General features: G+C 43.4%; 2 protein-coding genes and 1 long non-coding RNA gene across 3 annotated transcripts in view; all 3 read right to left on the reverse strand.

The window, feature by feature from the left end:
* Positions 1-432: 432 nt before the first annotated feature.
* Positions 433-5,512, reverse strand: LOC309689125 (uncharacterized protein; the record flags this gene model as incomplete). Its single annotated transcript, XM_082505309.1, has 2 exons — positions 5,293-5,512; positions 433-5,146 (listed from the first exon to the last, which is right to left on the reverse strand). Exon 2 carries the CDS (start codon positions 4,912-4,914, stop codon positions 433-435), a length of 4,482 nt encoding a protein of 1,493 aa, XP_082361435.1. The 5' UTR covers positions 4,915-5,146; positions 5,293-5,512.
* A 2,400-nt stretch (positions 5,513-7,912) lies between these two features.
* LOC309717499 lies at positions 7,913-8,684 on the reverse strand. Its single transcript, XR_014279703.1, has 2 exons — positions 8,410-8,684; positions 7,913-8,174 (listed from the first exon to the last, which is right to left on the reverse strand). It is a non-coding gene; the product is annotated as an uncharacterized lncRNA (long non-coding RNA).
* Positions 8,685-8,692: 8 nt separating this feature from the next.
* The window catches only part of LOC309689131 (uncharacterized protein), a gene marked incomplete at its 3' end in the record, with an annotated part of 88,117 nt that continues 70,179 nt past the window's right edge, over positions 8,693-26,630 (reverse strand). Inside the window, exons 2-15 of the mRNA XM_082505323.1 lie at positions 13,189-13,289; positions 12,572-12,640; positions 12,034-12,408; positions 11,806-11,907; positions 11,355-11,587; positions 11,079-11,257; positions 10,890-10,983; positions 10,127-10,483; positions 9,914-10,031; positions 9,748-9,839; positions 9,532-9,646; positions 9,060-9,161; positions 8,742-8,858; positions 8,693-8,703 (exon numbers count right to left, since the gene is read on the reverse strand). Of these exons, the coding sequence (XP_082361449.1) occupies positions 8,693-8,703; positions 8,742-8,858; positions 9,060-9,161; positions 9,532-9,646; positions 9,748-9,839; positions 9,914-10,031; positions 10,127-10,483; positions 10,890-10,983; positions 11,079-11,257; positions 11,355-11,587; positions 11,806-11,907; positions 12,034-12,408; positions 12,572-12,640; positions 13,189-13,289 (2,065 nt within the window). The remainder of the gene's footprint in view (positions 8,704-8,741; positions 8,859-9,059; positions 9,162-9,531; positions 9,647-9,747; positions 9,840-9,913; positions 10,032-10,126; positions 10,484-10,889; positions 10,984-11,078; positions 11,258-11,354; positions 11,588-11,805; positions 11,908-12,033; positions 12,409-12,571; positions 12,641-13,188; positions 13,290-26,630) is intronic.

Genomic DNA, 26,630 nt, shown 5'->3' on the forward strand with positions numbered 1-26,630 from the left:
CACTTTTTATCATTATTTGTAAATATGTGTACAAATGGTTGGTTTTTTGTACTGTTTTCATCAATAAATCTCAGCAACAAAGGACATACAAAGGACATGTGTTGATTTCTCCCTAAGATGGCAAACTGAAACACTCCACTCCCCCACCCCCTCAATCACTCACCCCCACTCCCCTCCCTCCAGAATTCCTAGGTAACGACCTAATATACATATGAACGACTCCAGCATTTGACTGACTGCTCTCCGGCTTTTAAAGGTAGAAACGCAAAATGATGACTCCGCGGTCAATTTAGCCAATTTAGCTTCCACTTCCACCATTTGACTGCTCTCGGGTTTTATAGGTAGAAAGGTAGAAGCCTGGGGATGCTAGTGTTAAACACGAATTCACATTGTTTCTCAGATAGAAAGATTGTCAGTTTTTCAGTGTCTATTTCATTCAGTGCTGAGTGACTTTGATTTGTCTCTGAGTAGGAACCGCTTGAGACGTGCTATGGCACTGACAGCATGTGACCAGGATGAGAACCTTGTGAGACGGTCACAGAGACTCCTGTGTTCTGTAGTTTGGCTGTTGAGTGTTTGCACTTTTCTCACCTCTGGATCTCCCACCAAAAGTTCAATAGACTCTTTAGTTGGAAGATTTAACTTCCTTTCCCATAAGAACTGAGGGCCTGTGAGCCAGTTTGATGATAGCAGCTCTGCTACTGATGTGCCCCTTGAAGCTATGTCAGCAGGGTTTTCACCCGTTGGTACATAGAACCATTGCTGTGGTGCGGTATTGTTACGTATTTTTTGCACTCTATTGGCAATGAATGTGTGGAAGCGTCTTGCTTCATTGCTAATGTACCCCAGCGTGACCTTTGAATCTGTCCAAAAGAACTCTTCCACATTGTCATAGGGTAACTCTTCCTTTAGCATGCTGCTTACTGTGATTGATACTGCAGCTGCAGTCAACTCCAGCCTCGGAATTGTGGTAACCTTTGTTGGAGAGACTCGAGCTTTGCCCATTACAAAACTACAGTGTACCTCTTTGTTTTTGTTTATCAGTCTTAGGTAAGTGCATTGTCCATATCCTGTCGTACTTGCATCAGAAAAGTGGTGCAATTCTCTTTTTACCACATCTCCAAACGATGCAGGAACATAACATCTGTTTATCTGCAACCTTTTCAGGTTGTGTAGATCTTCTTTCCAGCACTGCCATTGCGGGTTGAGATGTTCAGGAAGTGGATCGTCCCAGTCTGTACCTTGGCGGCACATTTCCTGCAGGATTCTTTTGCCGTTAAGAACGTACGGAGCAATGAAACCCAACGGGTCGAATATTGCTGCGACTGTGGACAAGATGCTGCGTCTGGTTGGGGGTTGATCCTTTACAGCTTTGTTGAATGTAAAACAATCCTTTTCTATGTTCCAATACATCCCGAGTGCTCTTTCTGTTTGTGATTCGCTGAATGTCAAGTCCCTTGTTTTTGTGTCTGTTGCATGTTCTGAAGCAGGAATGTCTTTGAGTGCAACACTGTTGTTAGACACAAACTTATGTAACCTTAGCCCACCTTTCGCACATAGCTCACGTGCTTCTCTTGTGAGTTGTGCAGCGTCTTTCACGGTCTCAACGCTTGTTACCCCATCATCGACATAGAAGTCTCTGGTTATAAACTGTGCCGCTACGGGGTACTTGGAGCTGTTCTCTTTGGCTAAACGTTTAAATCCGTAATTTGCACAACCAGGTGATGAAACAGCACCAAAGAGATGTACGGTCATTCGATAAGCTTGAGGTGGTTTGCTCATGTCTCCTCCTTTCCACCATAGAAAGCGTAGGTAGTCGCGATCGTTCGTGTCGACTTTGAATTGGTGGAACATTTTTTCAATGTCGCACATTAGCGCTACCTGATGTTGTCGGAAGCGGACGAGCACGCCGATCAAGTTGTTTATCATGTCGGGGCCATTTAGTAAATGGTCGTTGAGACAGGTACCCTTGTGTCTGGCTGAACAGTCGAACACCACACGTAACCGTTCTGGTTTCTTTGGGTGATAGATGCCGTGGTGCGGTATGTACCATGTCTCGCCTTCAGGTCCATTATCATCGGTCTCTTCGGCGTCGCCCCTTTGTATGATGTCATTCATATATGTGACATAGTCTCTTCTGTATTTTTCATCGCGCGTTAGTTTACGTTTGAGCTGATTGAGTCTGCTCTCGGCGAGTTGTCTGTTATCTGGCATTTGTGGCCTTTCCTTAAATGGCAATGGCATTTCGTAATGTCCCCTTTCTGTTTGTGTTATGCCTTGTTCAAGTTTCTCGAGAAACCTAAGGTCGTCTTGAGACACCCTCTTTTCGTTTATTTCGTCTTCTTTAAAGTCCCTTTCTAGTGCACGTATTGCATCTGCGGGAGTACATGGAGGCATTTCTTTAACAATTATTCTGTGACAGAGACTCCTTGTTGTCTCTGATGCATTGCATGGCGCTGAGTTGCCAACGATGCTCCATCCTAAATCAGTTTGGATGGCATATGGCTCATTGTCTTTACCTAAGAGTACTTGTCTGGGCGCCAGAGCTTGGGGACAAGTATAACCAATCAGGAGACTCACCTCACAACTGAGGAGCGGTGGGATCTCATCTACAATGGACGACAAATGGCTCCACAGTTTTGCCGTGTCACATGTTGGTATGTGTTCTCTATTTGCAGGTATGTAGTCCTTTGTGTAAGCAGTTGGGAGCCTTAGCACTGTTGCTGAATTGTAACCTCTCACTAGAAGATCACACACCTTTCCGCTGCTTACTACTGCATTTTTACCCATCATCGTGGTTAGTCTGAGTTTCACAGGGCACACATTTGCTTGCAGTTTCTGTGTTACATCCTGATCTATAAAAACAGTGTCGCTCTGCGTGTCTAGTAGCGCATAGACTAGTTTTTCCCTTTGTGGATTAGCAGCCGTTGAGACCCATACTGGGACTATCATGGAGGTGCTGACTGTGTGTTCTGCTCTAGCGACATTTAACGCCATGGCTGTTGCACTTTCAGGTGAGTTCCCTTGTGTTGCGATGTCTATACTCACTTGAGCTTGCTTTTCTCTTTGCAGACTGATGCTGTAGTTCTCATCGTGAAGACAGGTCGGGTGTCTCTTAGAGCAGGTTTCACAAGTGAGACGCCGTTTGCAGTCCTTGGCACTATGACCTTGCTTTAAACAACCATAACAATGTTTATTATCCTTTACATGTTTCTTTTTCATTTCCAGGGTCATTTGCAGAAACTTTGGGCACTTTATAAGTGGATGCGACTCTTGGCACAGTGTGCATGAAGAACTGTTGTATATTTTAGTCTTTGCATCTCGTTCAGTTGTGTTAATGTTGAATACACTTGCCTTGTTTCTTTTGACTTCTCTTGTGTTTCTTTTGTCATCATTTATTTCCGTGGAGCGAAGTGCATGTATGGAAGTGACTGGGTTGCATGCTACTTCTGCTTCAAGTGAGAGAAAGGAGGCAAATTCACTGAAGCTGGGGAATTCACCACCGTCCATGAGTGTCTTTGTTACATGCCTGTTCCATCTTGTGTTTATCCAGTCTGGCAATTTATGCAACAGTTTCTGATTTTCTTCACAGTCATTGAGTATTTGCAGTCCTTTCACGTGAGGCATAGCAAGTGTGCATGCATTCACAAAATCAGCAAAGTTCCTTAGCCCATCAGCATCTCTCGACTGTATTTTAGGCCAACTAGATAACTTCTCTCTAAATGCCCTTTGTAGCACGAAAGGCTGGCCATACCTTTGGTTTAACTTTGCCCAAGCATCGTTATACGCTTCTTCATCATTTCTGAAGAAAGTCCCTTCAAGGCACTTGCGAGCTGAGCCAGTTACATACCTTTTCAGATAGTACAGTTTATCTGCTGCTGACATGCCAGTTTGTTCAATAAGTGACATGAAAGTGGATTTCCATTCAATAAATTTTATTGGCTCACCACTAAACATCGTTGGTTCTGGCGTGGGGAGTCTATTTATTCTTATGCTGTCTTGTACCGCCTGTGCAAGCTGGCTGACACTAGGAGGGGTTGTTGGCGCCGGTATGGAGTATGATGGTACAGTGTGTTTGGGTGTGTGCTCTGGGTTCACCTTTTCCATCTTAACTGAATATGCATCATCAAGTTGCGACAACTCTCTGTTGTAGGCGTCCAACCTGGCGCGAGCGGCTTCCACCTCCCTTTCGGCTTTCAGGCGTTCCAACTCTGATGTTTGAACTGCCATTTGTTTCTTATGCTCCTCTTCTAGAGCCTTTATCTTTTCCTTCTGTCTTTGTTCCTCTTGTACAATCTTGTACTCTGCCTCCTTTGCTGCTAGTTCTGCTGCTGCCTCTGCTCGTTTTGAAGCAAGATGTGAGGCTGAAGACAGTTGGCTACGTTTCGATGCTGCAGTTGAACCATAGATGGATTGGGCATAATCATGTTCTAATAGTCTGCGTAGATGTTTTCTTTCATATTCTCCATCAAAATCTCCATCTACCCCGCTTATTCTTTCCAGGATGACTTTCACGATGTCATGAGTAACTGCTTCACATGCATCGGTTTTTCTTCGTATGTCTGATGAAGGTGCAATGTGACTTCTCATTTCAGTGTACAACTTTAGCAGTTCATCTTTTCTTTGCTCTACATCATCTGCAAGATCTGCCATTTCTTTCTCTGAAATGTCCAACTTTAATCTTTCTCTTGTTTCTCGCACTCGTATTTTCCATTGTTCATAAAGAGTTAATAGTCTTTTTTCTTTTTTACTTATCTCTTCTTTCTGATAAGTTAGCATTTTTTCGGTTGGCACCTTGGCTCTTTCCGAACGCCTTGGAATCGCAGAGTTACTTTGAGCTTTATCTTGTGGCTCATTTAATATTTGTTCTTTGTTTGCAAACTGTTCATTAATGTCTTCTTCTGAATCCTCCATTTTAACTTTATTTTCCTTATGCCTTTCGCCGTTTTGTTCTCTGACCTGCTTCTGCCATCTGCTGGACGTTGTGGGAATTGCCGTTAAACCTTGAGCCCTCGTGGTGTAGCAAAATGGCGGCGGTCAAGCTCTTACTGTAGCATCCAGTCGAACTGAGAAGGCCAGAACTGATGGTTGTTGAATGACCTTTATTATTCCTTGCCGTGTATCAGACAACGAACCAACGTAAGAGCTAGACAAACAAATGAAACAATTACCATATTATTCATGTACAGCATCTTAACCGCTCATTACGCTGGTCTAACCGTTATCTATTAAACTATATAATACATATTATGCATTTCAACTTGCTCAAATTAAATCTTATACATTACAAACCTTGTTCCCCTGTCGACTGTAGCTAGAACCATTTGTCTTCGTACAATTTAACTATATCCCTCTCTCCCTTTTCTCCGTTAGCATTAATTTTTCACCTTCTTCCGTCTTTCTGCACATCAAGCCGTTTACCGTTAAAACATTCACTTCCGGTCCCACAGGAAGTTACCAAAACAAAAGCACAAACGTTACATTACGTGAATGTGGGCCAGCTTTACACATCCGCCGCTACATATTGTATATTATATGTTTCTACCTTTTTGTAATATGTCATGTTTAGATGCAGTGACAATTGCACATTTGGAGTTGTGGTCATATGTGGTCTTTATATACAGGGTATTAAAAAAAATTGACTTTTTTTGCTATTTTTCTTGTTTGTTTGCACAATATTATTGTGTACATATTACATATGTAACATTATTGTTAATATTATAGATATCAAAGATACAATTTGATTGAGGGTTTTCCTGTCATAATTTCAATAAAAATGCAATTACACACGTAAACAATAGGATCAAAATAAACTTTTAAAAAGTCTGTTGATCAAATGCTGATTTTCAAAACATTCTAGAGGAAAACAGAGATAAAATAATCTGAACAGTAACAGTGATTGTGGATGATGATGGAGGCTTCAATGGATTATTCTGTTTCAATCAATAGGTTCGTATCTATGACAATAATTTGATAAGTTTAACAGGTTGGTTTAGGCCTGGCAATACAGCAAATATTCACAAACTTTTGTTTTTGAAGAATGTTTATCTTTTTTGGGATGAAGCTATCTGGCAAAATGAGACAACCCTATTAACCTTATCTTTATGTCTTTTTTGTGGCTATGATACTGGATTTTGGTTTGATGCATATGCAGGTTACAGCTGGGGAATGGCAGTATGTTGTGGATTGATTTGGCATGTTCAACCACTGTTACACCAAACTCTCTCACTTATAACATGATAAAGGCCTCTTACTCAGTGTCATGGATTTTCTATACTTTTGGGGACACAGGGCCAAAGTCTGAGGCAATAACTCAGATCAAAGAAGGCAATGATTCTAAAATGGGAGTTTACTTATGTCATTATATATATCCAGGAATATGTGCCTGAGGATAGTTGTCATGAAATCAATATTAAATCAAAGTATTCCTTAAATACCACAGCTGACACGAGTTCTCCATAGCTGCCTGCTGTCTCAGGATCTGTCTCCAAAAAGGACCAGGGAGCGCTAACATGTTATGTTCTAAACTGATGAAGAAAATGCACATTAAACATAGTATAAACTTACTGAGTGAAGTAATGTCAAGAGGATTCCTTTAGCTCCTATTGGGTTGGTTCCTTGATCAATGCAATACAGAATCATTAATCTGGTTTTATGTAATGTCCTCAAAACATGTCAAAATGAGGCTCACTAGTCTGTGTGGCCTCCACATGCCTGTATGACCTCCCTACAACACCTGGGCATGCTCCTGATGAAGTGGCAGATGCTCTCCTGATGGATCTCCTCCCAGACTCCAGGACTAAAGCATCTGCCCACTCCTGGACATTTTGTGGTGCAGTTGGTGGATGGAGCGAGACATGATGTCCCAGATGTCCTCAATTGGATTCAGTTCTGGGGAATGGGCGGGCCAGTCCACAGCATCAATGCCTTCATCTTGCAGGAACTGCTGACACACTCCAGCCACATGAGGTCTAGGATTGTCTTGCATTAGGAGGAACCCGGGGCCAACCGCACCAGCATATGGTCTCACAAGGGGTCTGAGGATCTCATCTCAGTACCTAATGGCAGTCAGGCTACCTCTGCCGAACACATGGAGGGCTGTGCAGCTCCCCAAAGAAATGCCACCCCACACCAAAACTGACCCACTGCCAAACTCATGCTGGAGGATGTTGCAGGAAGCAGAAGGTTCTCCACGGCGTCTCCAGACTGTCACAAGTGCTCAGTGTGAACCTGCTTTCATCTGTGAGGAGCACAGGGCGCCAGTGGCAAAGTTGCCAATCTTTGTGTTGTCTGGCAAATGCCAAACATCCGGCATGGTGTTGGGCTGTAAGCACAACCCCACCTGTGGACGTCGGGCCCTCATACCACCCTCATGGAGTCCATTTCTGACCGTTTGAGCAGACGTACACATTTGTGGCCTGCTGGAGGTCATTTTGCAGAGCTCTGGCCTTTCTTTCCTACCTCACAGTACCTTTCCTTACCATTTGTTTCCTACTCTTTTACTTCTTCTTTGATGACGGTTGTCTTTCTAGATAAGCAATTTCATTTGCTCTGGGGCGAGTCAATGGTTTGGGTGCATTCTGGGACTGTCAGTTCACCAGTGTGCTGGCATGCTTCTTAACAAACACACCACTACAGCAAACATCTCAATTGTACTTGTTGATTTCTTCAACAAAACACTGAACAAAAAATTTACTTGTGAGTGTGCTGCCTGGTGCTTTTAAATTTTGTGATAATTTGAGCAGCCCAGAAAGCATCCCATAAATTAAATTATGTTATTGTATCTGAACATGTACACTAGTCATTAAATTAGATGGGAAATAATGATTCAGGGTAAACAACTGCACCAAGGAAATTCCATTTTTCTTCTCAAAATGTAAAATGTCTGTTGAAAAATCACATTGAACAGAGATGTGATTAACTTTTTATTTTACCAAACATAACATCAATGATGACACAATCAGTCTTCATCAGAAGTGCTCAAATCACTCTCAGTGGCATCGTCTGGAATGTCCTCCTCCTCCTCCGAGTCCATTTCCAGGAGTGGTTGGTGGCTGAGGATTCTCTTGTACACGTCCTTTACTTTGAGCATTTCAGCTTTCAGTTCACTTTGTTTTTTAAAACCAGGCTACAGAGTCCCTTCTGTGCATCCTCCGACATGCCAACAAAGGAGGCTGTAAAAAGAACAAAACAAATAAATATGAGAAAAGTAAAAAAAAACAAAACAAAAAAAAACCTCACCTCATAAACACAAGGAATTAGGATGCTGTAATTAAACATTTTTTTAAAAGGGAGAAGGCAGTGTTAGCTAGCAATCTAGATATAGGTAAAAGATCCAGTAAGACTTCAGCATCTGCTCTTATTTTCAATCGATTCATCAAAAAATTAATAAATAAATAAAGTGCTTACAGTCTGAGGAGATTGTCCCCAACACCACAGAACGCATTCGCAACACTGTCCAGTGATGCCGCATCTCCCTGCAAAGGATCATCTCCTCCTCTCTCAGGCGCCTCACAGCCATCACCTTCTCAAAGACCTTTCTCTTTGTCCGGAGGTCAGCAGCAGCTACAGTTTAACAACATCAGATGGGAAAACATAGTAGCATATTATGATTCAAGAACAAAACATTCAACTACTGCTCAGATACTGGGAGTTTGTTTAAAAAGGATATTTATAAATCAAGAGCTTACGTTCACTTGTGCTCTGCCAGGGCCAAATATCGGTCTGCATGAGGGCATCACTGGATACGATTTGCTTTGTTGGTTCAGCGAGCTTGTTGTAGTCGTCAACAACAGCCGCCAAGCGTTTCTTCTCAACTAAGATGACCTTGCGAATTCTGTGTCGCCTCTTGTTGCTATCTGTAAATAATCATAAAAAATTCACACCTTCACATAATGTATATAGTTTCATTTTAATCTACACTCATCAATTTGTTTGCTAGAACAAATCACATCCAGCTTAAACAAACCTGGATCTGATTTTATTCTGTTTACAAAGTAGCTGCACAAGCTGTACAAACTAAGTATCAAACGGTCCGTTTCAAAGAAACTGGGACGTACCATTTTGTCTGTAAAGACTTTGTGTTCGCACTCTGATGATGACGACAAGCTCCTCTATTCGTGCCTGCAACGCTCCAAGGCTGCCATCAGTTTGATCACTTTCTAAGTGAGAGGAATATTAATCAGAATACAGGATGAGTAACAGTCACCAAACTACAGTGGACTCTGTAATCACTGACTTGATGACATTCATTATAAGACATCTGGAGCCTTCATGTGCTGCTATCTCATGATAATCATGAGATAACAAGTATGTTGGTGTTCAGGTTTATAAAACCAACTAGTACGACATCATTTCAACCCAGGTTCTATCCAATTTGATGAAACGCAACAACTCTGCCATAAATTTGCTTTTACAAGGCTTATTTTTCATTGTTTGTTGACACTGTCAGAAAGATCTTAACTCTAAGTTCTTTAATGAGGCCATGGTGGGTCCTATTGTTATACATGAGTGCATTATATTGAGACTCACCTTCAGCCCATTTCTGCACATCGGCCACCCATTGCTGCAGTGTGTCGTCATCCACTCCCAGCTCATTTCTGGTCGCATTCAGGCTCTCCACTTGTTCTCTAAGGATCCTTATGATCTAAGAATGCATTCATAAATGTCATTCATATTGACATTAAAAGAGTACTGGTGTTTTCCCCCCATTACCACACACATTAAAATGGGTGTTGAAAAAATGACCTTTAGATATTGCTGGCTCAAAGTGCGGCCCAGTTGTTCCACTTTCCTTTTGTTCCACCCCAAAGCCAGGAGGGTCAGCATGTCTGTTCGCCCTGCATTTCAGTTAGTATACAAATTAGAATTAATGAGCAGGAGACTGAGTGGAATCTCAGACACGGACACACACCTGCTTTAGACATGTACTTCGTTGTGATGGCCGCCCTAGACAGGAAACTGTTTACTTGTTCCACCTCTTCTCCAACTGTTGAACCGGCCCCATCCTGAAACGCACCTCCCCATTTGATCTATAGAAAGGAGGTCACAATACATGACTGCTGAATTCATTCAACCTTATAACAAAATGTCTCAAACTAATCCAAAACTACAAGCTGCAGTATACCTCACATTTCCAAGTGTGAGCCTTTGCATGCATGATGGAGAGAAAAGGACGCATTGACAAGAGGTTCCTCAGCTCAGGGCACTGCTGAGCCACCTTGGTTAAATAGGGGAAATATTTACAGGCCACATCGGAGCAAAGGAACGTAATATGTCCTGGGACGTTAGCTGCCAACTTCCTCTGGAGAAAAAGGGGGTAAGCAAAGATCTCCCCTCGAAACATGTTCAATGCAGCTAAGAGGACTCCGTGGCGACAAACAGCTATTTCCATGCCCTCCTCATCCAACTTCCCAGTGGACTTTTTGGACGACTCCTTTGCTGCAGTCCAAGATGAAGATCCGCACAACCCTTTCCCCGGGACCTATACACTCAAAGATTTTAACATAAAAGACATGACATGATTAAGCCCTATCAGGGACAAACTTTTTAAAACAAATGCATAACAATTAGCTGAATTAGCCTCGAGTCACACAAGACCTCATATCTCCCCAGGACAGCACTGATAACACAAAATAAAAATCATGTTGTTTTTTTTAAATACACATGGTGACAAAATTAAGTACACATTAAGATAAAGTAAAGTAAATAGTATTACGACAACACCAAGAGAAAAAAAAAATATCGACCCATCCATATATGTCTACACACACACACACACACACACACACACACACACACACACACACGTATGTGTATATGGTTACGGCATTAACGTCATTTTAACAAGATTAACGCTAACAGCACTAATATATATATGTGTATCTTACATGATTTGTGTGTCTCTGGATGTATTTCACAAACTCAGCAACTTCCTCATCTTTTTCAATGAAGACACCTTCAAAGTTCCCCTGCTCTGAAGTGCTGAACGAACACAGTGACAGTTGTTTGAAAAGAAACATTAAAATACATTTTTCTACAAATCCATATTTGACTTATGTACACAATGCATAACGTACCTTGCATTAGACTGAAAGCGATAAAGCTTGCGGTTTCCATCAACTGAGACGGCAAGCATGTCTGGAGTGCAGGCAGGGCAGCTAAAGCATGGTTCCTTGCACATCCTGTCCACCTCAAACTTTACAGCACTCCACTCCAAGAAACTTTTACTGAAGGCATCAGCTGATATTCGGCCATTCTTTTACATAGAGGACATACAACAGAATATTCAAGGACAGTCATCATAAACATTGATTTGCACAATTTCCTTAAACTTAGCAAATTTAGAAACTCACCCTTCCAAAATGGGCTGTTCGTTCATCCAGCATTTTGACAAATGCCTTGAGTGACATCCCTGGTGCAGCCTTCTTAATGTCATAGAAAGACTGAAAGACATCCATTGAAAACAGGGTGCAGAAATTTAAGGTGCCAGGCCAATATCCACTACCCAGGATGTCTTTAACTGAGGGGGACCACATTAGGCCACAGCTGGTGCAGCTCACCACTGGCAGTGCAAGGTTATAACGGCCTTTAGAAAGGATAAGGATAAATTCAGTCATGGCTCAAAGCATTCATTTTTTTCATGTTGTTTTCAAATCGGTCTGGTAAATCCAAATGACCTTTGACAGGTGCCCACATATACTGCGGGCCGAGGGTAATTAAAACCAAGATAGCAATGCACAATTTGCAATAAAACCTCCAAACACATCTATTGTGTATGTAGTGTGTGACAAAAGGGCAACTTACCATTTATGGTTACAAGAGCCACAATTGCGCCGGGTGAAACCTCAACCTTACCTGCTGGGCAGTCACACACATGGTCTGGCCTTTGCACAGGCAACAGCCGAACTAACATTAAAACACACAATATATATAAAAAGAATTAGAAATTAACTGATACACAATAAATATACAATAACAGCACCCACTCATACTCATACATAGCAAGAAATGCATAAGACTTCAAAACTGTACCTATTGGCTTGTGAAACTCTGATGAAGGCTGCAAAAACCCTCCTGTTACTGCCTCTCTGTTGTGCAGGACAAAGCGTGTGTGAACTGCAATATCACAGTCAGCACAAAGGAATGGAAGAGGCAGGCAGTCCAGACACCTCACAACTACTTGTTTGCCACACTGACACACACGGTGTGACTGTGGATCCAGAGTAGCTAACATATTGTCGATAAGACAAGGCCTGGCCTCTTTCCACTTTTGCGAGGACACCATATTTCTGATCGCCCAGTGAGTAGCAGCTGACTCAGACGACGTCTCACAAGTCATGGCTGCGTCCTCTTCTCCATCCTCCAACAACTGAAGGAGCTCCTGACGAAGCACCTCAGTTCCATACACTAAAAGAAAAAAAAATAAAGAAAGGAAGAAACTCTTCCACAAAGTGAAAAACACTCTAGGCAGTATGTTTCTTAGGACTCCACAAAAGCCCTGCATAACTCAACTATAACAACAAATATAAAAGTAAACAGAAATCACAATATATACAAGAAGGTAAAGTACCTTTTGTTGGGTTGACACTGGCAACATAACTAGGTTCTTCACGTGGACATTGATGCTGCTCTCTGGACACGGGGGGGGGGGGGGGGGGGGGGAATGAAGAATATTTACTTACTGAAATTCTTTGGTGAAAACAAGTTGTGAGATAAAATCAATGGTTGTGTGAACACTGACCACGTGGCATGCAACTAGTACTTCGACTGGTTGATGGTCTTTGAGGAATAAAAGCTCCCTGTCTGTCACGTTTTTTCCAGCGAACTGGTCTTGGCTGAGGTTCACTCTGTGGATCATTCTACGCAATTAACAAGGAAAAAAGGGAACACCTAAAATACAGTCTCTGATTAAAGCAAAGATTATCAAACATCTTAAGTTAACCAACTTAATTTGACATAAACTTTAAAAAAAATTCAAATAACATAACGTTTACTCCGTACAAAATATTAGACAAGCATGTTCCCTCTTTCAATTCAATTCAATTCAATTCAATTCAATTTTATTTATATAGCGCCAAATCACAACAAAAGTCGCCTCAAGGCGCTTCATAGATACAGAGAAAAACCCAACAATCATATGACCCCCTATGAGCAAGCACTTTGGCGACAGTGGGAAGGAAAAACTCCCTTTTAACAGGAAGAAACCTCCGGCAGAACCAGGCTCAGGGAGGGGCGGCCATCTGCTGCGACCGGTTGGGGTGAGAGAAGGAAGACAGGATAAAGACATGCTGTGGAAGAGAGACAGAGGTTATCTGTCTCTCTTCGGCATCTTTAACAACTGTTTCCACTAAAAATGTTACCTGCATATCTTGAAGGAGTTCGTCAGCAGCCTGAAGCTCTTCCTCCAGCTCGGGATCCTCTGAATCACTCATTTTCAAGCTAAAGAGGAAAGAGATTTTTGCAGAACTCAGTGACATAAACACATAACTAACGCAATTCAAATGATTTTCAGTCTTGGCGCTCCGGTTAATGTTAGCAATTAACGTTAGCATCATCAGTTTGTAAAGAGCTAGCAGAACTCTTAGCGCAAAAACTGCTTTACGCACCATGTGAGGGTATTTTGCAGCACACAAGTCCTTTAACGTTTGTAATAGATTTAATCCATCATCGTTGGATTAAATGGCTAATGCTGCAGTAGACACGTGTAGTTGTTACCTAGCAAGCATGCTGACGGTAGCTGTAGCCATTTTTAAATACATTACACTGTTTCCGAGATCAGTCACCTCTGTTTGTTTGAAGCTTTTATGAAAAAACAAACTTTGAAACACACATCAAGGTATTACTTTAAATATATGTATTTTTTACATACCTGCATTAGAATCAATCAGTTCCGCCTCATTTTCTTATTCTTATAAATGGGTCTCTCCGTTCTCCCATCAGCCTTTGCTTACACAGGTTGCGTCTGATTGGCTGGAGCCGAGCGCATCCAAAACTAACAGGAGTGGTGAATGAATCTATAAATGTGTTTTACGTGTGAAATGAAAATAATAAACCTAACAAAGGATTATGTACGTTAAATCTGCGCACTTTCAGATCGTGAATCAGTTTGGAAAACACTGTGTGATGGCCACAACATGAAGCGATTTTATTGTTGAATTATCAGTGATACTTTCACGTGTTTTTGTTGAGAAATGTTAACGATGTCATTAAAAGAAAGCATTAAATTAGGGAGAAAAACCCGTTCGCGGAGAGGGTCCCCGGTTCTCCAGTTAGATTGTGCTTCACGGCATCATGTTTCGCCGTGACGGGGTTATTATTGGAGTAAATGGATGGCTGGAGCCTCTGCTCGAAGCGTCTCTGATCGCCGCGAGCGGGTTCATATTGGAATGAATTGACAACCCACAGCGTAACATAAAAACGTGGAAGGGTACCTTAGGCGTCAGCATGAGAAGTTAAGGGACGTGACAAATCGTCATTATTTTACGCGTCGGGAGTGAGAACGGGTTGCAACATAACACGAAAGCTCCTGTTAGACAGATATGATTCAAACTACAACAGTGCCAAGTCAGAAATTCCCACACAATCGTGAAGGCGAGAGATCAATAGATTGTGATGCACTGTGTCGAAGGCAGCAGTCATGTCCATTGAGACCAGCACTACATATTTACCACAATCAGTAGCTACCAGAACATCATTCATAACTCTTACAGGGGCTGCCTCCATACTGTGTTTGTTTGGTCACCCACTTAACACTGACCTATGAATTATTAATTATTAAGCATTAAACAAGGCAAATAACTGAATAGACGGACCAGTGTTGTGTCAACACATAATTGATAATGTAGGAAGGAGCCAATTTTAAATTTGATCTATTGGTACTTTGTTACAAGTGCCGTATTTATCCTGCTTTTTACCTTTGGTTTAGAAAGGTATTTTAAAAAATAAAGGTTATTATTACTAGAAGTCTGTTGCAAAAACATAAAATGTATTTCATAAAATAGTATTTTTGTTGGTGCCCATGGTCGTCTACATGCCCACATCTGTGAGCAGTAGCAGCAGAAAATGCCATTAAGCTTTACAATGTGTTTGTTGCTTTTGCTACATGTAACGTGTTACATATGGCTTGTGTTCTATGTCCTCTGTGCTGTTTGTGTTATTTTCAGCCTCCATAGGAACAAATGTAAAATTCTTTGCTCTCAGCAACTGTGGCAATGCTGTTTGCTGTACACACATTTTGATAAGCAGACTACTATGCTACATTATGAGCCAGGAATGGCGATTTTAATGCTGATGGGTGGGGGGTTGTTTTGTTTTTGTTTTTGTTTTTTTGGGGGTGGGGGGTTGTCATGTTATATATACCTAAAAGGGTATGTATAACATGATAGACCGGTACTGTTCATAGCTAATATATTTATATATATTTATTTATTAGTTAATATTGGACGGGCATGTCAAGACTATAAAAAACATCAAACACCAGCACTTACTCACCTACAAACTAACAGGTTTGCAGCCATAGCTCATCCACACACTGTATTCTGACAGTACTTTTTTGTCACTGTGGTAACTTCTCTCACACACCAGGAAAGCTTCATTTCACTCAGCAAAGTAATTAATTTAATTTAGACTTAGTAACTTACACGCTGGTGCAATTAAGCTGTTGTTTTGTTATTGTTTGATTTTTTACATTAATTTCTGTTTTGTTGTCTTTTGCCATAGCTCAGAGCCCTCCATGAACCTGGCATACTGCACTGTGCTTTGACTTGAAGGTTTCTCCAGATTTGTGGCTGATATGATTGAGTCACTGTAGTTTGGTGCTCAGGTTAGTTTTATTAAAGGGACTAATAAAGGTTTATTTTATTATACTTTTTATGCAAACTTTCAGAGATTTTTTATACTGGTTAAGCAAGTTCTTTTTAAAATATGTCCTTAGGCATTAGATAACACTTTTGCTTTTTTAAATTGTTTTTAATAACCATGCTACAAAGAAGTACGTATGTCAGTAATTACACAAACAAACCGGGAAGCAGCTAACTGCTGTATGTCAGTCAAATTATCCTGTGCTGTCACTGGTAGTCACTTGAATTGCTCACTTTTAAGCTTGCACGTTTATCTTGGGATCTCTGGATGCCACATTGCTATGAATCACAGATATATTCATACTAACTAACGTTAGCATGCATAACAAGTAGGATCCACTGAAGGAATGCTAATATATACAAATAACACATTCATGGATCCCCTTTTCTACCATCAGTGAAAGCAGAAGAAGAATAGTGAGGATGGGGAGATAACCTTTATAATGATGTTAGGTTGTGAGGAAATCTGGAAAGTGACGCTGCTCTAGGAAAACGTGTATTTGCAACAGTGCCTGTTTTAATACCATTTAGAACTGCAAGAGGGCCAAAAGGTAGGTAAGTTTAACCATGGGCAAAAGTGAATGTTACGTCCCCACTTAAAAGTCTAGGCGATGAGGGTGGGGGACAGTAACAGTTAGATCCAGGTGGAATGAAAAGAACGCCAGGCAGAGGTATTTAACATAAAATAGATCTTTATTGTAGGCAAACACCTCAATAATCATGTAATGGCAACAACAAAAGGAGACAGCACCGCTGCTTTAATAAGAAATCAGGGAGGTCAACCCAAAGTGGTAATGACCACTCAACAAAGAAAGCAACAATAAGGCTTCAACAGAAAGAGACAGCAACGCTGCTAACAAACAATATCCAGGCAGGCCACACAAACTAATGAAGGCCGCCGTCACTCATGGGCAATCACTGCTCAGTTAAGCACTACTCACACACCAGAGCCACACACCAGAAGGCTGGTCACACGCAGCAGGCTGTTCCACACCTAAGTCAGTAGCACACTCTGACCAGCACAGAGGAAAACCACCAGAAACCTCTCCCTCCTCCTCCACACTGCTCTTCTCCAGCTTATATCACCCCTGAGGGTAATTGGTTGTAATGAGAGCAGATGAGCAGCAGGTGTGACCTAAAGGAGAAGGCAGGAGCAGAGAGAGACAAGGGGAGGGGCCAGAACGAAGGAGGAGGAGAGGGAGAAGACAACACCACGCCCACACACTCCCACAGCCTCCCAGGATGTAACATTCCCCCCACCCTATATCCACACTATACAAAACACAGAATAGACCCATCACTATGCACTGCGTGAGAGTGCATCAGCCACCAGATTTTCAGTCCCTTTCTTGTGCTGGATAACCAGATCATAATCCTGCACCAGCAATGCCCAGCGCATTAGTCGCTGGTTGTGGTTGTACATGCGCTGGAGGAAAGTGAGGGGGTTGTGATCTGTATACACCGTTACCGGAAAAGAGCTAGAGCCCACATACACAGTGAAGTGCTGCAAGGCCATCAGCATCGCTAGAGCTTCTTTCTCTATGGTGGAATAGTTTAGCTGATGGCGCTTGAACTTTACAGAGTAGTAGCAGACTGGGTGACACACACCCTCTGCGTGGTCTTGTAACAGCACCGCACCAGCTCCGGTGGCACTGGCGTCGACTTCCAGCTTGAAAGGCTGAGAGAAGTTAGGGGCAGCCAGAACTGGGGCGCTGCAAAGGAGGGATTTTGCAGACTCGAAGGCGTGCTGGCATTCCCCTGACCACTCAAAAGGGACGTTGGGGCTACATAGCCTTGTCAAAGGGGCCACAACTACCGCAAAGTTCTTGCAAAAACAGCGGTAGTATCCAGTCATTCCCAGGAACCGTTTTAACTCCCGCCTAGTGGCTGGGGCCGGGTAGCTGAGGATAGCCTCGACTTTTTTCTCCACTGGGCGTACCCGCCCGAAACCCACTTGTTTCCCCAAGTACATGACTGTCGCTTTGGCGAACTCGCACTTAGCGAGATTTAGGGTCAACGAGGCGTCAGCCAGTCGCTGAAATACCGATTGTAGGATGGCCACATGCTCTTTCCACGTGGCTGTGTATATCACTACATCATCCAAGTACACATTACATTGAGGCACGTCTCCTAAAACCAGCTGCATCAAACGCTGAAATGTGGCCGGAGCGTTTTTCATGCCAAATGCCATCACAGTGTACTGCATGAAATGGTCGGGTGTGACAAATGCAGAAATGTCAGAGGCACCTGCCAATATCCTTTAAGAAGGTCCAGTTTGGAAATAAATGTGGCAGGACCTATGTTGTCAATGCAGTCCTCCATACGAGGAAGTGGAAAAGAATCGGCGACAGTCACTGCATTTACCCTACGGTAATCGGTGCAGAAACGTGGGGTGCCATCAGACTTGGGCGTAAGTAAACATGGAGAGCTCCAAGGGCTGTGACTCTGTTTCGCCAAACCATTCTCCACTAGATAACTGACCTCCTTCCTCATCACCTCGCGCTTTCCCATAGGGCAGCGGTACGCGTGCTGTTTGATTGGGGTTGCGTCACCAACATCGATATCATGTTCACAAACATTAGTACGCGAGGGCACATCACCAAAGAGAGAGGGGTAGGAGTGCAGTAGATTAAGCACGTCTTCGCATTGTGAAGGGGACAGATGAGACAAGTGGGCTGTTACTTCGGCTAAGTAAGCTGAATTCGCCAACCGTCCACACTGTTGTCCCTCAGAAAGTATATGCAGATCGTCGTCAGCACTGGCCTCTACACTCAGCACGGTGGCAGAGACAGAGCTGGAGGTTGCCGCACTGGCAACAGTCTCATGGGTTTCCCTATCATGGTAGGGTTTTAACATGTTGATGTGGCACAGGTGTGTTTTCCTCCTGCGCTCTGGGGTACTGAGAACATAATCCGTCTCAGACACTTTCCTCACTATGATGTACGGTCCCGCAAAACGGGCCGTAAGAGCAGAACCAGGCACCGGTAGCAACACTAAAACCTTGTCCCCAGCCTGAAAATGCCTTTTCACAGTCTTTCTGTCATGCCACGTCTTCATGCACGCCTGGGCAGTACACAGGGCCTCTTTCGCTAATGAGGTAGCACGTTGCCAACGATCCTTACATGTCTTCACAAAATCTGCCACGTTAGTTTTTGGAACACCCCCACTAAGGAACCTCTCTTTCAACATCTTTAGCGGGCCCCGCACCTCGCGGCCAAACACAAGTGTAGCTGGGCTGAATCCTAAGGACTCTTGCTTAACATTGCGTATTGCAAACAGTACAAAGGGGACACCCTCATCCCAGCTTCTGCCCGTGTCATGGCAGTACTTTTTTAGCATGGCCTTAAGTGTTTGGTGCCAACGCTCAAGTGCACCCTGCGACTCTGGGTGATAAGCACTAGACACAGAATGAGAGACGCCCAGGGAAGCTAAAGTCTGTTTAAATGCTCGAGATAAGAAATTAGTTCCCTGGTCTGTTTGCACTGTTTTTGGAAGACCAAAGGTGGTGAAAAACTTGATTAGCGCCTTAGTAATGTTTGCAGTGGTGACCCTCCGCAGAGGAATTGCTTCAGGGAACCGCGTGGACAAACACATTATGGTCAACAAAAACTGATTGCCTGCTCGTGTTCTTGGCAACGGACCAACACAATCGACCAAAACATGCTCGGACGGCTCACCAACAGCAGGTATTGGACATAGTGGGGCGGGGGGCACAGTTTGGTTTGGTTTGCCCACCAGTTGACACGTATGACAAGTATTACAATACTTCGCAACATCTGCCTTCATCGCCGGCCAGAAGAAGTGCTGCAGAATACGGTCATATGTTTTAGTTATCCCCAAATGTCCTGACCATGAATGGTCATGGGCTAATTGTAGCACGTGCTGACGCAAACTAGCCGGGACCACTATCTGTTGGACTACACTCCAGTCCTCCCCTGGCTTTGAAGTCCACCTGCGCATTAGCAATCCATCACATACAACAAATGTCTGCTTCCTGTCTCCTGTCAGATGATCACTCTCATCTACGGCAGCAAAACATTTGGTTAACGATGGGTCTGCTTTATGAGTGATAATAAGGGCATCCCGTGTGAGGAGAGGGGGGGCTGCGGGTTCAGGAGCAGGCTCAGCCACTTCTTGAGCCAGTTCCTTGGCATCAGGACCCACCTCCCCCTCCGAGGGCATCACATCCATCCCCAGCATAGAGCCGACCACTGACCCTGACAAGTCAACCACTTCTCCCTGCCGATGGGCCTGTGACCGGGTAAGAACACCTACGGGAAATACATCCGGGTGCTGCCGGTTTAAAACATCTGGCAAGGGGCTTGGGTCAGGGGTCTTTGTGACCTCTGGGGCAGGATAAACCTTCCCACCTGCAATGTCATTGCCCATTATGAAGTCCACACCATCAATCGGGAAACAAGGACACACAGCTACAGGAAAAATGCCACTTACTAGGTCACTCTGCACCCAAATTTGATGGAGGGGGGCTGGCACATAAGTCATTCCAATGCCCCTAACAATAACATCAGTGCCGCTGGCGGTCTTTTCATCAAAGGCAAGTGCACTAGCCAGTATGAGGGACTGTGAACCACCTGTGTCGCGTAGAATGGTCACAGTACGCCCATCTCCAGGCTTACCAGAGAGTGACACCGCTCCTTTGAAAATGAAAGGTTTAAAACATTCATCAGGCGTTTCAGTGCTAAGTGGTCTGCTACCAGGAGAAGCGTTTTTAATCAGCCCTATCCCTTTTGGTTTACATGGTGTTGAAACTGGCTGTCTCCGCCTGTAGGCCTCGCAGTCTGCTATTAAATGGCCGGATTTAAAACAGTAGAAACATTTCCGGTCTGACCTGGGACGAGGCACAGGCACCTCTCTCCTTGTGTCTTGCTCACCACTAGCACCGCTAGCCTTTGCTAGTATGTCGCGTCGCTCATGCTTAACAACACTGGTTTTATGGACGAGTGCAAACGTAGAGACCTTCTGCTCGTTCAGATATACCGCCATCCGCTCGGTGACGCAGTTTTTGAATTCCTCAATGAGAATTAATTCCCGTACCGAAGCTAGGTCTGCAGCTTTACAGGCCATGCACCACCGATCAAAGAGGACACTCTTTTCTCTTGCGAAATCCAGGAAGGATTGACCCTGCACCTTTTTCAGCCCCCGAAATCGCTGCCTGTAAGCCTTGGGGACTAGCTCATAGGCTAACAGGATTGCACTTTTCAGTTTGTCGTAGTCCAAGCTGCATTCAGCGGACAACGAGGAACAAACTTCCTGTGCCTTGCCCACCAGCTTGCACTGTAGCAGGATGGCCCACGCATCCCGCGCCAACGCAAGGCTGTCGCTATCCGCTCAAACGATTCAAAATAAATCTCCACCTCAGTGTCACGAAATGCCGGGACCAGACGACTATTCCGTCCTACATCAAACTGTACGTCTGTCTGTGACAGCGAAGCCACCACAGGAGGGGAGGAGGCCTGCTGGAGTTCTAGCTGTCGCAGCTTGACCTTCGTCTCTGCCTCCACCTTCATCAGCTCAACCTCCCTAGCCCTAGCAAGTTCCGCGTCCAAACGCCTAAGCTCTATCTCCCTTTTCAGCTGGAACTCTCTCTCACGCTGCTCCTTCTCCAGCTGGAGACGAGCCAGACGGATTTTGAGCCTAGCATCCTGCTTAGAACCCTCTGATGACTGGATGGAGAGTGGATCAAAACGGGGCAGCGTCACTAGCCCCCCCTCGGGCAACCCCTGGTCCATAGGTGTAGACACTGATGGTTCTACAACCTGGCCTGGAACGTGAGGCGCCGCACTTGGTCCAGCCGGACCGGGTGTGCTCGGGGGCTCCTGCAGTACAACCACCCTCTCCTCCAACAACCCGGACACCAGAGCGGCTTTCAGCTTGGCTTTGCGTAGACCAGTGGAGACACTGATCCCGTAATATGTAGCCAGCTCATGCAGATCCCTCTTCCTACAAACATCCAGCAGGGCAAGCGACGGCTCTGCCGTAAACCCAGCAATATCAAAAGTGGCCATGAAAACTCAAAACGGCCTGCAAAACACAAGCAAATCACTAAAGGGCCACACACACACAACGCCTTCACTACAGAACCAAAAAACAGGCGAAATAAAAATGTGTTGTGTCAAGTCAACCATTAATTAAAAAATTCTACCCACACTCCCCCCAGTCCTGCCTACTCAGACTCTAGCCTGTCCTAGCTTCTGGAGCGTACCAGGCTCGAGGCCACTTTAAAGGCAAATCATCAAGCGCCACAGGCACCGACAAGCCTACCCCCAACAGAGAATTAATCCCCACCCGGGTTTGCTCCGAAAATAAAAAAGGCAAAACAAAAAACGAGTGTCCGAAGGAAGAGCAAATGCTCAGCTAGACACTCCCCTGTGCTAGCCGGGGAGAGCAGCAGCTAGCCAAATGACCTTCACACAACACACAAACACCTGTTCACACTTGTAATCAACCCAATTCCTTTCATTCCGATCCCGGACGAGCCCCCACTTTGTTACGTCCCCACTTAAAAGTCTAGGCGATGAGGGTGGGGGACAGTAACAGTTAGATCCAGGTGGAATGAAAAGAACGCCAGGCAGAGGTATTTAACATAAAATAGATCTTTATTGTAGGCAAACACCTCAATAATCATGTAATGGCAACAACAAAAGGAGACAGCACCGCTGCTTTAATAAGAAATCAGGGAGGTCAACCCAAAGTGGTAATGACCACTCAACAAAGAAAGCAACAATAAGGCTTCAACAGAAAGAGACAGCAACGCTGCTAACAAACAATATCCAGGCAGGCCACACAAACTAATGAAGGCCGCCGTCACTCATGGGCAATCACTGCTCAGTTAAGCACTACTCACACACCAGAGCCACACACCAGAAGGCTGGTCACACGCAGCAGGCTGTTCCACACCTAAGTCAGTAGCACACTCTGACCAGCACAGAGGAAAACCACCAGAAACCTCTCCCTCCTCCTCCACACTGCTCTTCTCCAGCTTATATCACCCCTGAGGGTAATTGGTTGTAATGAGAGCAGATGAGCAGCAGGTGTGACCTAAAGGAGAAGGCAGGAGCAGAGAGAGACAAGGGGAGGGGCCAGAACGAAGGAGGAGGAGAGGGAGAAGACAACACCACGCCCACACACTCCCACAGCCTCCCAGGATGTAACAGTGAATCAGTAAAGTTTTAAAAGAAAATATTTAGTGAAACTGTTAATTTTGTAGATCTTGTGAGATTATCAAAATTCTGAATTTTTTTTGCAGTGATAGATAATCATGTAGCTTTCCTGTGTTTCCCTCTTAATGTTATTATTTAGGTTAACATTTAAAACACAGTTCTTTTTCTGTTGCAGTTTTTAAAAAATAAATATTACATCAGTAGCTCAGTACAGAGACCGCTAGTGAGGCCTCACACTTACATATAACATAACATAGCACTTAGTGCTACAGAATCAGGTAATTCGGGGGATATTTGCTTTTCAGCAAAGTAATAACTCCTACATATGCCTGAAGCTACAGTGTGTTTGAGTCTGTGTGTAATCTCAACTTTTAAAACAATGTATTCGGCACCTTTCAGACATTTCTCCGTGTGTGTGTGTTTGAATAACTGAATAATGAACATGGTGGTGGCGTGTGTTTGTGGGCTAGTAATAATTTGAATAACAGCATGTGTGTTCGCACTTGTTAAAATAAACATCCACCTTCCTCTCATCTTTCAAATGAGTGCACCTCCTTGTTTGTTGCATGGAAACATTAGGCAGTAATTAGCCCCACTGTGCTGTGCAGGGCTGCATACATGTGTGTTAATGGCACATTGATTATTAAACAGTTTTTTTGTTTTTTTGTTTTTGTTTAACAAACTAATAGAACTTTTCATTACTGAAGAAACCTTCCAGTTGTCTTCAACTCTTTGCAAAGAGCTCATAAAGATGTCCATGACCAACAGTTAAAGTCAAGAAAAGCAATTAAAACATGCCACTTCTTTCATTTAACAGTGGCCATATTTCTCACCTAATCAGGTTGGTTTGTGCTGTTGCTATAACCTGGTAGCTCTGGGTTACAACTTAAACCCTTCCCTGTGCATAGGTTTCTGACCCAAAACCAGATTTTAGCTGTCAAAGATAAAACATAGGCTACCACCAATTTAGGACGTTTCCAGGCATAACACATGCAGTAAGGAAGCAGGCTAGTACCAGTATGTTGAAAAAGGATGTATTGTAGCATCAGTAAGCTTTATTTAAAATTAGGCAGAGTTGGAATAGAAAAACTCCACAAAAAATGACAGAGACGTTTTTATAAAAGGAGTTGTTTGTTTTTACTGTTCTGAAGGAGTCACTGCTTTGAAGACGCTTTCTCAGGTAAAAGCTTTAAAACACAGCCTAAGGCGTAAAGCATTAAGATGGCTTCCTGCAGGATACCTCCATCCTGACAAGTTATTATGCGTCTTTTATTTATCCCTAACTGAAGATTTATGTAAAGCTGTCACTGCATGTATTATATTGAGAATGCGTGCACAACGAGATGCAGGCCAATGTTTAGTTAAAGGTCCAAGCCATTTTTCTTAATGCAGTGATGATCGTGTGTCCAATACGCAGAGATGGAATTGTTTGTTTTTGGAATAGTCTCTGATTCATTTCACTATTGTGTTACTACTTTATCTCCTACTTGAAATCTGTCAAAATGCACAAAAGTGTGCAGTCTTCAGTTGCTGGATGTCTTATGACATCTGTTTAGCTTGGAACTGCACATCTGAAATACCGAGCTCTTGTCTGTTAGAGCTCAGTAAGTTCTTGGAGTCCGTCTTTCCACAACCCTCTGAGGTCTAGGTTATCCCTACCGCTAAGCCCTGAGGGCTGGGTCTAACCGAGTGTGAGTAACAGTCAAAGTCATTGTCAATCAAAGCTCAGTGAACATAAATACATGTTTTATGCCCCTTTTTGACACATTTGAATATATTGAATTTAACCATCAACAACATCATGGTACACTACTGGAGCTATTTGTTTTATTTTTGCTGGGAAAATAGAAAGGGATGCAATGATTTCATGAAACATGCAAAAACACAGTATGCAAACCACAATCAGTGATTGTCTCTGAAAAGGTGTGATTCCCATCCTTCCTTACACTGTATTAGGAGCATGTGTGGAATCATCGCTAAAAAATGAAGCTGTTTCCAAACCCAGATGTTATTCCACGGTGAATCTGACAATACAGTTCTGTGTTCATTGTGTTAAGTATTCACTCTATTGTCTGTCCTGGCCTCTGTTTATTTATCACCCAGCCTGATGTATGGGGAAAGTTACAGATCATAAGTGCATATACCCACATAGCAAGCAGGTCTGGCCCAGATAATGCACATGTTGTTATTACATGGCTTGATTAAGGTATGGATTAGGCTGACATCTGGGTCCAGAGCTGAATGTGTTCTGGGCCAGCAGAGGGCCAGCAATGTGTCTGCAACTGGTCTTGTGCTGGCCCATGTGTGGGCCACCTCTGGCAAACCAGATCTGGGCCACCAAAGGGCCATCATTCTCTGCGGTATGTGGGCCATGTGTAAGCACATTGTGTGGGCCAGATCCGATCCATACCAATTTTGCTATGTGGGTATTATAGTAATACTTCATAGAAGGCATAGAAGCACGCTGTCTGTCCTATCAGTAATTTGTTACTTTAACATTCACCTCACAGCTTCTCTCCTCTTCTTTTTGTATGATATCTGATCCATATCTGTTCATGTGAGTAATATCGTGTGTGTATGTGCTAAACATTTCCCTGAAATTCACCTTTGTGAATGTGTGTAATTCTACTTGACACAAATACCTGCGTCACTTCCTCAGTGGCTAATTCACAGCTTGGCACTCGGCTCACATGCAATCAAATCCTTTTTTCTACCGTGGAATTTGTCATCTTAATCTCTCTCTGTTTCTTTCACACTCCATTTTTCATTTTCAAACATCCACAAAGACACACACTCACACAAACACACTTTAATGGGCATGAATCCCCTGGTACTAACACAACAGAATTGAGTTGTGTGATGCAGGTGTGAATTATGATACTGTCAGTTATGTGAATGTAGTGGCAAAAAAGTGTGCCCATGCACACGCTGCATAAATCTTGTCTTTCTTGAGAAAACAGATTTAAATTTCAGTCATTCTCTGGAAAGCTGTTTTATGGAAGACAGCTTATCAGCTACATGGGAAATCCCTCGCTACATTTTAGATGAACATTGAGTGACGTTCTCTTGCCTTAATTTTGTGCAAGTGGAGCTTTTCAGCTTCATTTAAAGCAGCTTTTCCACAACTTAATTACCATGATTTGCATCACACAGTCGCTCTTTCATTTTCTTTGGAATTGATTTTTGTTTCTCAGTTTTTCATGAGACTTGTAACATAAAGTCTACTCTTAAACATCATCTGCCTTTATTTATCCATGGAAACGGCCATTGTTAGTGTTTGTCGCTTTCCTTTAAAAGCCTTTTGATCCTACTGGGAGCTATCCAGCAGCTCCCCGTTGCTCTGCTGGAATAACTGGAATAATGAGCTGAGAAGCCTGCACAAAGGCACATTTAGAGTAGGTGTTGGTATTGCAAGTTCTTTCCTACTCAGATTTGAAGAGCTAGACTTTGATGAGCAGTGTCTCCTGTTTAACCTTCAGGTTCCTGACATCATTTTTCCCATGAGTTACACATGACGCTCCCACCTAGTATGAAAATGTAAATCATTATTCAGTTGTAAAAATCTTGATGTTATATGAAGATTCACAAA

Source organism: Aulonocara stuartgranti (genome assembly GCF_965226115.1).
Source record: "Aulonocara stuartgranti genome assembly, chromosome: 2".
NCBI lineage: Eukaryota > Metazoa > Chordata > Actinopteri > Cichliformes > Cichlidae > Aulonocara > Aulonocara stuartgranti.